The sequence below is a fragment of the Aristolochia californica genome, unplaced genomic scaffold, assembly GCF_029961685.1.
Source record: "Aristolochia californica isolate CCGP_79_NKW_82.1479 unplaced genomic scaffold, dmAriCali1.0.hap1 SCAF_14, whole genome shotgun sequence".
In the NCBI taxonomy this organism is placed as follows: Eukaryota; Viridiplantae; Streptophyta; class Magnoliopsida; order Piperales; family Aristolochiaceae; genus Aristolochia; species Aristolochia californica.
This window is the reverse complement of record NW_027181815.1, coordinates 1431577-1443975: the sequence shown is the minus strand read 5'-3', so window position 1 is coordinate 1443975 and position 12399 is coordinate 1431577. Positions and strand designations below refer to the sequence as shown.

Genomic DNA, 12399 nt, shown 5'->3' with positions numbered 1-12399 from the left:
AAAAGGTCAGCTCCGTGGAAGATGAATAGGAAGCTGCCCTCTTCTTAGAGAGAGTCAAAGACACGTCATGCTAACAGTTTACAGAAGCTTCCTTCTCATGGTCCTACTCTCTTTTCTGTCTACATCCCCTTCTGTCCCACCAAACCCCAGTTTTCCATGCAACGAGATTTCCCACCACCTTCCCTCTCTTGCACTGAAGAGGTGACTCGATTACAAGGTTGCGGCATACTTAGTGGATTTGAATTTTCGTGCTGATGGCCGAATGCCAAAGAATCAATGTTGGATGACTTGAACCAGACTACCCGCTTAATTAAACTGGATGAAAAGGTTTTAGAAACCCAACATTTTTTCTTTTTCTTGCTCTATGTTAAATTATTTTTTTTAATCAAGAAACATAAACAGATTTTGGAATCTCTAAACAGAGCTCTCAGATTCTCTGCAATAAATACATAAAATATATGTTATAGAAATAGTAAAAACTAAACAGAAAATGCTAATCGTAGAGGAGTTTATGGGAATTCTAAGACGAAGAGACAGATCCAAAGGGTAGAACTATTTTAAACTGTTTTGAGTTTAACAATGGGAGCTGGATTTGGGGAGGTTTGTCTAGAACTGAAAAGGACTCCAGAAAAGTGATGTAGCGGAGAAGGAAAGAGAAAGGGAAAGGGCCAGCTTTGTTCCTCTTTTGGGCTGTGCAATCTAATCAACAAACTATTCAGTCACTATTCTTCGTACACTCCGCTGCTTAATTTAGCGTGGGAATAACGCGTGAAAGCACACCCTCCGCAACCCCCACAGTACCCCTTTCCTGTTTTTTTTTTTTTTTTTTTTTTTTTTAATCACGGTTTCAAGTTTCAATCCGCCACAATTCCAGAACGCAATTTTTCACTGTTTTCCGTCTCTAAGGCTTCTCCATCTTCACTATCTGAAGCTTTTTCTACTGTCCAGTTTCCATATTCATATCAGCTATCGTACTGGATCTGCTTTTCTTGCTGGAATGAATGAATAGGAAGTAAATAGATACCCTGTCATGAACTGATTTCGTTTGGTACAAGCAGAGGGAACCGAAGGTGGGGGTTCAATCAAATATAATAATTAGAACAGAGGAAGAGGAAGAAGCTCTTTTCTTTTATTTCCTTTGATTGAAAAAAGATGGTCATCACCGTCCAATCAGTCTCCATTTGTGCTCCGATTTCGAATCCAACGGTTCATAATCAACCCATTTTTCCCTTGTATGCGCTGCGCGTAATTGGCCATCTATGTGGGCTCCGCTGGTCCATCTAAAATAAAAATATTTAATTATCGCAAAAAAGAAAAAGGAAAAAAAGAAAAAAGAAAAAAGAAAAAGAAGGAGGCGCCTGGCAATTTGAGTTGTCATGCTTTTGTTGCCAATTCTTTTATGATAAGCGCGATAACTACCCCGAGTCCCCCTATTTAAACCCTAACCCCGGTTTCTTTTTCATTATTCTCCCGTTCTCGCATCTGGTGTTTCCTTTGAGCTCATCTCTCTGTCTCTCCAATAAGGAAAAACGAAAGAGGTCGAAGAGTTCCTCTACCCCGTTTGGCGCTCCTCCTCCTCCCCCTTCTCTTTCCGAGAAACTTCTCCACCCAGTATAGACTAGTTCATCCCCCCTCTTGGGTTTGCGACCAGGAAGAGAAGGTAGGAGATTATGTTCTCATTTTCTTGGTGTAATTGGTTTTCTTGGATATGATCACGTCCACGGGAGATATGAATCCGATGCAGCCTCCAGCGAATCGACCCACCCCTAACCGCCGCCGGCCGGGCCTCACGCTCCCACTTCCGCAACGGGACCCATCCTTGGCCGTCCCTCTCCCGCTTCCGCCCTCTAACAATTCTATTCCGGCATCTTCAGCCACCGCAGTTCAGACCCCTAACTACTCCGATCTTGATCGTATCAAGAGGGTCGGCTCCGGCGCCGGTGGGACGGTTTACATGGTTCGCCACCGGCCGACAAACCGGACGTACGCGCTGAAGGTAATTTACGGAAATCACGAGGAGGCCGTACGGCGCCAGATCTGCCGCGAGATCGAAATTCTTCGCACGGCAGATAATCCTCATGTTGTCCGTTGCCACGGTATGTTTGACAACGCTGGAGAGATCCAAGTCTTACTGGAGTTTATGGATGGGGGTTCTCTTGACGGTCGTCGCCTCCCTGAGCCGCTTCTTTCCGATGCAGCGCGACAGATCCTTCAAGGACTCGCTTATCTCCACCGGCGTAAAATCGTTCATAGGGATATTAAACCCTCGAACCTTCTCATTAACAATCAAAACCAGGTCAAGATCGCCGACTTCGGGGTCAGTCGTATTTTGGCACAGACCATGGACCCCTGCAATTCCTCTGTTGGAACAATCGCGTACATGAGTCCGGAGCGGATCAACACCGATCTTAACCACGGCAGCTACGACGGATACGCAGGGGATATCTGGAGTCTTGGTTTAAGCATTCTTGAGTGCTTCTTGGGGAGATTCCCTTTTTCTGGAATCGGTCGGCAAGGCGATTGGGCCAGTTTAATGTGTGCTATTTGTTACTCGCCACCACCGGAAGCGCCGCCGACGGCGTCAAAGGAGTTCCGAAGCTTCATCGGTTGTTGTCTCCAGAAAGATCCAGCAACACGGTGGACCGCGGCGCAGCTACTCACCCACCCCTTCGTAACCCAGGCGGCCAGCCCACAGCTGCCTGCCATGCTGCCTCATCCTAATTCTTGCTCCGGCACTTCTTAGCTCACTGCTACCCATTCATTAGCTCATGGGTGATTAGGGGCCTTTTTTGTTCAATGGGAGGGTCTTTACTTTCTTTTCCATTTTTTCTCTTTGCTGCTATGAGCAGCCAATCATTGAAGGAAAACGAGAAATATCTCCATCCTTCATCCACTTTTTTTTTCTTCTTTTTACATAGATATGCTTCGTCTCTTTTCTTCTTTTATTTCCTTTTCCTTTTAATCGGGAACCGGCAGGAGTTCAGTATTTTTTTTTTTTTTTTTGTAATCTTTTTAGTTTTTTCCCTCCTGTTCTTGGATACATGAGACAATTGGAAATGGGAGAGTTTATCACTAGTTGATTTTCCATTTGATTTCAACTGTGTTTTTAGTGTTGTTTGATGGTTCTCTCTCTCGTTATTGGGGTATTTTGAAAGATTGGATTGATAAGGGTGGCATAAATTGTCTGCCCACCTTTTGTGCAAGTGTTGGTCATAACTCTGCTCTTTAGCTGTGATCATATATACCAACAAATAGGCACCTCATGAATGGTCTCCTTGGAGGAGGCATAGCAGAATGAATGAATGGAATTGTGCAGCAACAATCAAACTTATAAAGTATCGAATTGACATGGATCTTCTTAAGGTTTTTTTCTGGAGAGTAATTAAAATAAAAAATGAATAGTTATCTGGGGATCATTGGTGAACACTTGTTGAGGCAATTATAGATTTCTTCTTACATTTTGACCTTGAAACTGGAAGATTTATAGTTTGGATGAAAGACAAAATCGTCCGGTCGTTGAACTGTGAAAGTAGTCGAAGAAAAATCTTGAGACGAGGGGCGAAGAAAAAGTTACTAGCTCATTATGCATCACTTGAATAATAATTCCACCTCAGGTGGCCAAATGCATGAACTGAGTAAGTTCGCCCTTTACCAGGATTTCGACTTTTAATTAATGTTACCGACGCCCAGGAAGCAACCGTGTACCTAGACTGCACCCATCCTTTTTTTATGCTTGAAAAAGTATATTATAGATAGATAGGGGAAATAAAACACATGGAAGTCGCCATAGAAATGGCTAATGTTTATTCCCATTCACATTCCAGTCAGTTCAAGAGAAACAAAAAAATGAGCTCTTCTGACAGCAATGATCATATCATTGTAGAGACTGAGTTTAATTACTTGCCATTAGCATGATGATTCACCTTAGATCCCATGTTCTGCAGCTATCTGGATTGTGCTGCTGTTGCAATGACCATTATTGGCAAAAACTTCCTTGCTCTATTATTGACAACCTTCAGAGCCCATTGGAACCAGTTCATCCAAATCACCCGCCTAGAAGTATAAGCCAAAAATAAAATGTCAAATGACAGATAACCCACTTGAAAGAGAAGAGTTGAGAAAATCCTGACCTCAATAAGTTTCGCAACACTGCAAAGCCCTCGAGCCAGGGTATCCATTCCAGATATATGAGCAATGAATAAATCTTCTGGATCTGTACTCTCTCTCCAACTGAGGAACAATTTGGCAAAGAAGTTAAGAGTCAACGGTCAGAACTAAAAGTTACAAGCATATACATTAGAACACATTTGCAAGGAAGAACTCACAGTTTTGCATCAAAGTTGAATCCCCAAGGTGCAAGCCCCCCCTGTTCACCAGAAAAATAATTGAGTAACAAACTCTCCCTAAACTTTCTACGTCTATAAGCTATGGAGTTGAAACAGCTACATCAAGACTAACATTCCTAACCACACTTAGCATAATCAGAGTTGCCTCTCCAATGTCCACGAGGAATTGATCAGTGTCCCAACCTATAGTAATGCAATGTCTCCATTATTAATTAAAGCAAAAATCTATTCATTCCCTTTCAGAAATATAATACAACAAATTTTCACCAATCTGGGTGTCGCCGGTGTTTGCATCAACATTTCCAAGCAATCCACTGATCCTTGCAGTTTCGAGCTCATGGAAACAGCTGCAAGAGCAAAAAATTTCAGTAGGGAAGGCTCCACATGGTATAATCTGTAAACTCAACTGAATATTTAAATTCAAATGCAAAATATAAATCCACACCTGTGTTTGGATAGGGTAGCATGGTTACACTCAATGTTGAGTTTGTATTCCCTTGATAAATTGAAATCATTGATTTCAAGAATTCATTAACTAAGTGGGCAATACCCTATGGATCTTTACATCCAACTTAATCGAGTTTGTATTTCTGTTTCAGTGATTTCTTTCAGCAATAATTTTGGCCTTTATTTTTTTTAAATGGAGTAATTTTGGTCTTTTTTTTATAAAAAAGTCTTTGTTATATGTCAATAGAGTATCTTTGAAAAGAAAGTGATGTGTGTGATTTGAGGCTTTGGTTAATGGCCACATTCAAGAAAAAGAGAATTGAAGTGTACTGTTTAAAAAACCATTAGACTCCAACCATCTCTGATGTACCCATGGTAACTCTGATGGTTGAGACCTACGCTAGACTCAAGTACGCAATTATCTCAGAGGAATTGCAGTGGTCTGTGCCAAGATGCCATTGACCGCGAAGTTGACATTCTCCATCTGATTTTGATCTGGTTTTGGTTGTTGAGATTCGATGGTTTAACAAATTGATGAACGGTTTTGCGGCGGTGGACATAGGTGAATCCGTTAAAAGAATCTGACACATCATGTTAGAGAGGGGCACCAGACAAACTAGGGAAGAGGCCACCTCTGGCTGAAATTGAACTTTGAGAACAAATCCAAGGGTAACCCCAGTCCAACTGGAGTTGGTGGTGCAATTGGAAACTCATCTAGCCAAATCCAAGATTTTTTGGGCTCAAAGGGGGTCAATGCAGCGCAACTGAAGCTGAAATGAAAGCACAATTCACGGGAATGAAGATGAATACTCAGAACTTCACTAGTCTAGTGGTGGTAGAAGGAGACTTAGCCTTGTAGTTAATTCGTTCTATATTTGGGGATTCCACTCTTCTTAATGAATGATTTCATTTTCTCTTCCTGATTGTATGTTGTATCTTACATTATAATAATAAATTTTACTTCTCTTCATGCAGATTTCCAACCACTCATTAACGGCTTATTGTGGAAGGTGATTCCTATACTTTCATAAGCTGGTATATAAGGGAACTGATCCCCACTGGACATTACCTCATCTGGTGAAGGAGATTCATCCAACTTAATCAAGTCTGTATTTCTGTTTCAGTGATTTCCTTCAGTCGTAATTTTGGTCTTTTGTTCATGAACAAGTCTTTGTTATATGTCATTAGAGTATCCCTCAAAACAAAGTGATGTGTGGGACTTGAGCCTTTACTTAATGGTCATATTAGGGCTTTCTGGTAAGATGAAATGAAAGCACAGCTCACAGGAATGAAGATGAATACTCAGAACTCACTAGTCTAGTGGTGGTAGAAGGAGACTTATCCTTGTAGTTAATTCGTTCTATATTTGGGGATTCCACTCTTCTTAATGAATGATTTCATTTTCTCTTCCTGATTGTATGTTGTATCTTACATTATAATAATAAATTTTACTTCTCTTCATGCAGATTTCCAACCACTCATTAACGGCTTATTGTGGAAGGTGATTCCTATACTTTCATAAGCTGGTATATAAGGGAACTGATCCCCAGTGGACATTACCTCATCTGGTGAAGGAGATTCATCCAACTTAATCGAGTATGCACTTCTGTGTCAGTGATTTCCTTTAGTAGTAATTTTGGCCTTTTAAATTATTTTTGAAATGGAGCAATTTAGGTCTTTTGTTCATAAAAAAAGTCTTTGTTATATGTCATTAGAGTATCTCTCAAAAGAAAGTGATGTGTGACTTGTGCCTTTGGTTAATGGTCATATCGAGGTTTTCTAGTATGATGTCTTGCATTCAAGTCTCACCATGGAAAAGGGTAGATTTCACATTTAAGAAAAAGAGAATTGAAGTGTACAGTTTGAAATGACATTGTAGACTCCAAATATCTCTGATGTACCCATGGTAACTCCGATGGTTAAGACATACGCAATTATCTTAGAGAAATTGCAGTGGTCTGTGCCAAGATGTGATTGACCTCGAAGTTGACATTCTTCATTTGGTTTTGGTTGTTGAGATTTGATGGTTTAACAAATTGATGAACAATCTTACTGTAGTGGACATAGGTGAGTCCGTTTAAAGAATTTGACACAGCATGTTAGAGAGGCGTATAAGACAAACTAGGGAAGAGGCTACCTCTGGGTGAAATTGAACTTTGAGAACAGATCCATGGGTGATCCCAGCCCAACTTAAGTTGGTGGTGCAGTTGGAGACTCATTTAGTCAAACGCATAATTTTTTCGACTCAAAGAAATCATTGCAGCGCAACTAAAATTGAAATGAAAGCACAACTCTCAGGAATGAAGATGAATACTCAAAGCTTCACTAATCTAGTGGTGGTAGAAGGAGACTTAACTTAGTAGTTAATTGGTTCTATATTTGGGGATTCTACTCTTCTTAATGAATGATTTAATCTTCTCTCCTTTATTATATTTTGTATCTTACATTATGTTAATAAATTATGCTTCTCTTCATGGAGAAGGTGATTCATATACTTTCATAAGCTGGTGTAGTAAGGGAACTGATCCCCACTAGACATTACTTCATCTAGTCAAGGACATTCAACCAACTTAATCGAGCATGTATTTTTGTTTCAGTGATGTCCTTCAGCAGTAATTTTGGCTTTTTTTTTTTGAAAAGGTGTAATTTTAGTCCTTTGTTCATGAAAAAGTCTTTGTTATATGTCATTAGAGTATCTCTCAAAAGAAAGTGATGTGTGTGAGTTGAGTTTTGGTTAATGGTCATGTCAGGGCTTTCTAGTATGATGTCAAGCATTCAAGTCTCACCAGGATGGATTTCACATTCAAGAAAAAATGAATTGAAGTATGCAGTTTAAAATGACATTATAGACTCCAAATATTTCTAATGTACTCATGGTAACACCGATGGTTGAGACCAAATCAAGACTCATATATACAATTATCTCAGAGGAATTGCAGTGGTATGTGCCAATATGCGACTGACCTCGAAGTTTACATTCTTCATCTGGATTTGATTTGGTTTTGGTTGTTGAAATTCGATGGTTTAAAAAATTGATGAACAATCTCACGGTGGTAGACATAGGTGAATCCATTTAAAGAATCTTACACAACAAGCTAGAGAGGGGCACTAGACAAACTAGAGAAGAGGCCATCTTTGGCTGAAATTGAACTTTGAGAACAAATCCATGGGTAACCCCAAGCCAACTTGAGTTGGTGGTGCAACAGGAAATTCGTCTAGCCAAACGCAAGATTTTTTCGGCTCAAAGAGGTCATTGTAGGGCAATTGTAGCTGAAATGAAAGCATAGCTCATGGGAATGAAGATAAATACTCAGAACTTCACTAGTCTAGTGGTGATAGAAGGAGCCTTAGCCTAGAAGTTAATTGGTTATATATTTTGGGATTCCACTCTTCTTAATGAATGATTTCATCTTCTCTTCTTGATTGTATGTTGTATCTTACAATAAGACCTCGAAATTGACATTCTTCATCTGATTTTGGTTGTTGAGATTCGATGATGTAACAAATTGATGAACGGATTTACAGCGGTGGACATAGGTGATTCCGTTAAAAGAATCTAACACAGCATGTTCGAGAGAGACACCTGACAAACTAGGGAAGAGGCTATCTCTGGCTGAAAATTGAAATTTGAGAACACATCCATGGGTAACCCCAGCCCAACTGGAGTTGGTGGTGTAACTGGGGACTCATCTAGCCAAACACATGATTTTTTCGGTTCAAAGAGGTCATTGAAGTGCAACTGAAGCTGAAACAACTCACGGGAATAAAGATGAATACTCAAAACTTCTTTAGCCTAGTGGTGGTAGAAGGAAACTAACCCTAGTAGTTAATTGGATCTATATTTGGGGATTCCACTCTCCTTAATGAATGATTTTGTCTTCTTTTCCTGATTGTATGTTGAATCTTACATTATATTAATAAATTCCACTTCTCTTCATGCAGATGTCCAACCATTTATTAACGGCTTATTGTGGAAGGTGAATCATATAATTTCATAAGCTGGTGTAGTAAGGGAACTGATCCCCCACTGGACATTGCTTTAGCTGGTTAAGGAGATTCATCCAACTTAATTGAGTATGTATTTCTCTTTCAGCGATATCCTTCATGAAAATGTCTTTGTTATATGTCATTAGAGCTTCTCTCAAAAGAAAGTGATGTGTGTGACTTGAGCCTTTGGAAAGGGTGGATTTCACATTCAAGAAAAAGATAATTGAAGTGACCAGTTTAAAATGACATTATAGACTCCAAATATCTTTGATGGTTCAGATTTACTCCATACTCATATACGCGATTATCTTAGAGGAATTGTAGTGGTTTGTGCCCAAATGCGATTGACCTCAAATTTGAATTTCTTCATCTGGTTTTGATCTGGTTACTGTTGTTGAGAATCGATGGTTAAACAAATTAAGGAACAATCTTACAGCTGTGGACATAGGTGAATCCGTTTAAAGAATCTAACACAACATTTAAGAGAGATGTACCTGACAAACTAGGGAAGAGGCTACCTTTGGCTGAATTTGAAATTTGAGAACAAATCCATGGGTAACCCCAGCCCAACTGGAGTTGGTGGTGCAATTGATGACTCATCAAGCCAAACACATGATTTTTTTCGGTTCAAAGAGGTCATTGCAATGCAACTGAAGCTGAAACAGCTCACGGGAATGAAGATGAATACTCAAAACTCATCTAGTCTAATGGTGGGAGAAGGAAACTTAGCCTAGTAGTTAATTGGATTTGTATTTGGGGATTCCACTCTTCTTGATGAATGATTTTCTTTCTCTTCCTGATTGTAAGTTGTATCTTACATTATATTAATACATTCTGCTTCTCTTCATACATATGTCCAACCACTCATTAACCGCTTATTGTGGAAGGTGATTCCTATAATTTCATTAGCAAGTGTAGTAAGGGAACTGATCCCCACTGGACATTACATCATCTGGTCAAGGAGATTATGAACAACACAGAACCTCACAACCACATGGCACCATTTCCCAAGGTCATACAACACAGCTGCAGACAAGCTTGCCTGTGAAGGAAGGAAATCAAATTGAGAGTCGAAGCCCTTCAGAGCAGGATTGCACAAAAGCTAAATACTTCAGTACTTGTAGATCTTTTCTGAGAGATTTGTATAGGTAAATCTACTTGGAACAAAAATCCAAGACTCTCAGAACCCCAACAGAAGGATCATTCACCTTGCCATTTGTTATTGGCAAGAAAATAGAAGCCATCAACTAATGATAATATCCAACAGAGAGCCTCTAATAGTTAATTAGTTTACTATTTCGAAAGTAGTTAATGATTTCAAGTACAACATAAATAAATAATAACTTTAATTATGTACCAATACTTAACTAAAACTACCTTTGATGTAGAAATAAGCAGTCATAAACCTTCCATTGATTTTTTTTGCAATATCCCAACCTTTTCCATACAAAATATGCTTAACCTTTCTAGGAAAGCAGGTAGACGTAACTGATTAACCACATACCTCATACTTAATTTGGTGAACATTAGGGAAGATTCACCTTCCCATTCATCCGAAGCTCCATCATCACATTTTGCATCAACATCAGCAGGGCACCCGTAGGTGACCCCACTGAAATCTGCCGGTGGGATAAGATACTCAAGACAAAATTCAGAAAAAAGAAAAGAAAAAACTAATGATAATAGTAAAATCGAGTAGACATAACTTACAACGGCCAGGAAAGAATTTTTCTAGCCTCCATGTTTCATCTCATGCAAGCGATCTCTGCAATGCAGTAGGGAATCATAACGAAACAACACTACCAGATGCAAAGGAATTGAAGCATCAAACATGAACCAACCGAAAGGAAATATTTTAATTAAATTGTGCCATAAAAGGGACAAAAAAAAAGAGCATGATTACAAAATATAAATAAAAATCGCTGAAATTAGAACTGTAGAAACCGTGTGGCAATTGAAAATAATAGCAACTACACTGATCTCGAGTAAAGTGTTAACGGAAAAAATGCTAATGAAACCTGAGCATGCATAACTGTGAGATTGTTATATGATACATGGCCGAAAACAACGTCTTTTTGATATGAAAATTACTCTCATCAGCATCCACTTGGCTTCACATAAAACCAGGAAAATTGCTACTTTTTATATTTCTTGTATTCCATTAGATAAAAAAGAGTAGTATGATATATCACAGAAAAAAACAGAAAAGAAAAAGATCGAACAAACTAGAACGAGCAATCAGCATCAACTGTATTCAAACTTACTAGGATGTCTAAAACAACGAAGATGCAGAGGCTTCCGCCATTTGACAAACAGAGGAAATCCCAAAAATTTACAGCCTTAATAATGACCTCATGCCTTTATACACATTACTCTCGAACGACAACACGGAGAAAAAAAATCAGTTAAAAAACAGTAACATGCAATCAAAATAAACTATGGGAAAGCAGAAGAAGAATAGAACAACTTCGACCTTGCATTACCAGTAAAAAATTCAACAAGAACCGATGATCGAGGGAAGACGGTAGTCGAGCAGAGAAGAAGGTTAAATATGTAGAAAATAAGAAGCTAATCGCAGGAAAGGAAGCACTTTTGGGGGTTACTAAATAACCGATGGATAAAATTATCAGAATAGAAATGATTTTCGGTAAAAATATAAAATATAATATTTTACTACTCTTACGTAAAAATTAGGATTATTTAATTAAACAATATACTTACTTTTATAATAGTTACTAGTCAAATCATTCTACACATAATAAACAAACAACAATATCACAAACAATCAAATAAATTAATTCATACTTACCATTTGGGGATTCATATGAATTAATTTACAATACACTAATCTAATTATATAATTAAATTAATTTTCACATAAAATACATAAATATATAACAAGGCATGCAATAAGACAAATTATAAATACTTCAAGAAATTATAGCAAAAAAATAATTATCCAACAACTAAACCAATTAGATATGAACTATTTATAAAATATCAACACATAAATCTTCATACCTATAGTCTTGGATCTCAAATAGCCAAATAAATTCCAAATAACATGAAAATTCCATTAAAAATAAAATTATGGGTAAAAACAACTCTTAAAACACATTCTGGCTCATTATATTAGCAAAACCCGGTTTGGTTCATGGTACTGGGTCATTACAGACCCAGACTACACAAGCCCGCGTGTTAACAGGCATGCCCAAACAATAGCTAGAGCATTGGCAGACCCGTGCACAATAGCCTGCACATGAGTAGGCCTGCCTGTGGTTCTAGAACACAATAAGCTTAAACTAGGCTTATTTCCATTCATAAATAAATAGCCCAAAAAATCCAAAAAATATGAAAAAAATATAGAAAATTAAAATTTATCCATATGATACCAGCAGATGCATTATTCACTTGTATTTGTTAGACTTGATGTCTAATAATAATAAAATTAACATCATAGAAATAGATATTAAATCCTCAATAATTCTCCTTATCATGAGAATCATACATATATTATAGAATTGAAATAAGAAGAATAAAGATAACATACATTTTATCTTAAAGTGCACAAGATAACCTTTGATAATTGGTTTACAAGTGATAAGCATGCCCCCGTTCA

The 12399-nt window shown here is 38.2% G+C and overlaps 2 protein-coding genes across 4 annotated transcripts; one reads left to right on the top strand and one right to left on the bottom strand.

Moving 5' to 3' along the window:
• Window positions 1–1447: 1447 nt before the first annotated feature.
• On the top strand, window positions 1448–3092 carry LOC137949855 (mitogen-activated protein kinase kinase 5-like). Its single transcript, XM_068796065.1, has one exon. It carries the CDS (start codon window positions 1709–1711, stop codon window positions 2741–2743), a length of 1035 nt encoding a protein of 344 aa, XP_068652166.1. The 5' UTR covers window positions 1448–1708; the 3' UTR covers window positions 2744–3092.
• Window positions 3093–3738: 646 nt separating this feature from the next.
• On the bottom strand, window positions 3739–11345 carry LOC137950789 (xylose isomerase-like). Of its 3 annotated transcripts, none has more exons than XM_068797409.1 (8): window positions 11264–11345; window positions 10491–10545; window positions 10285–10399; window positions 4614–4693; window positions 4459–4529; window positions 4326–4366; window positions 4131–4230; window positions 3739–4053 (listed from the first exon to the last, which is right to left on the bottom strand). In XM_068797409.1, exons 3-8 carry the CDS (start codon window positions 10305–10307, stop codon window positions 4003–4005), a joined length of 366 nt encoding a protein of 121 aa, XP_068653510.1. In that variant the 5' UTR covers window positions 10308–10399; window positions 10491–10545; window positions 11264–11345; the 3' UTR covers window positions 3739–4002. The 3 variants fall into 3 exon arrangements, with proteins under 3 accessions (XP_068653510.1, XP_068653512.1, XP_068653511.1); XM_068797411.1 differs by having other exon boundaries at window positions 4468–4529; XM_068797410.1 differs by lacking the exon at window positions 11264–11345 and adding an exon at window positions 11045–11133.
• Window positions 11346–12399: the final 1054 nt, after the last annotated feature.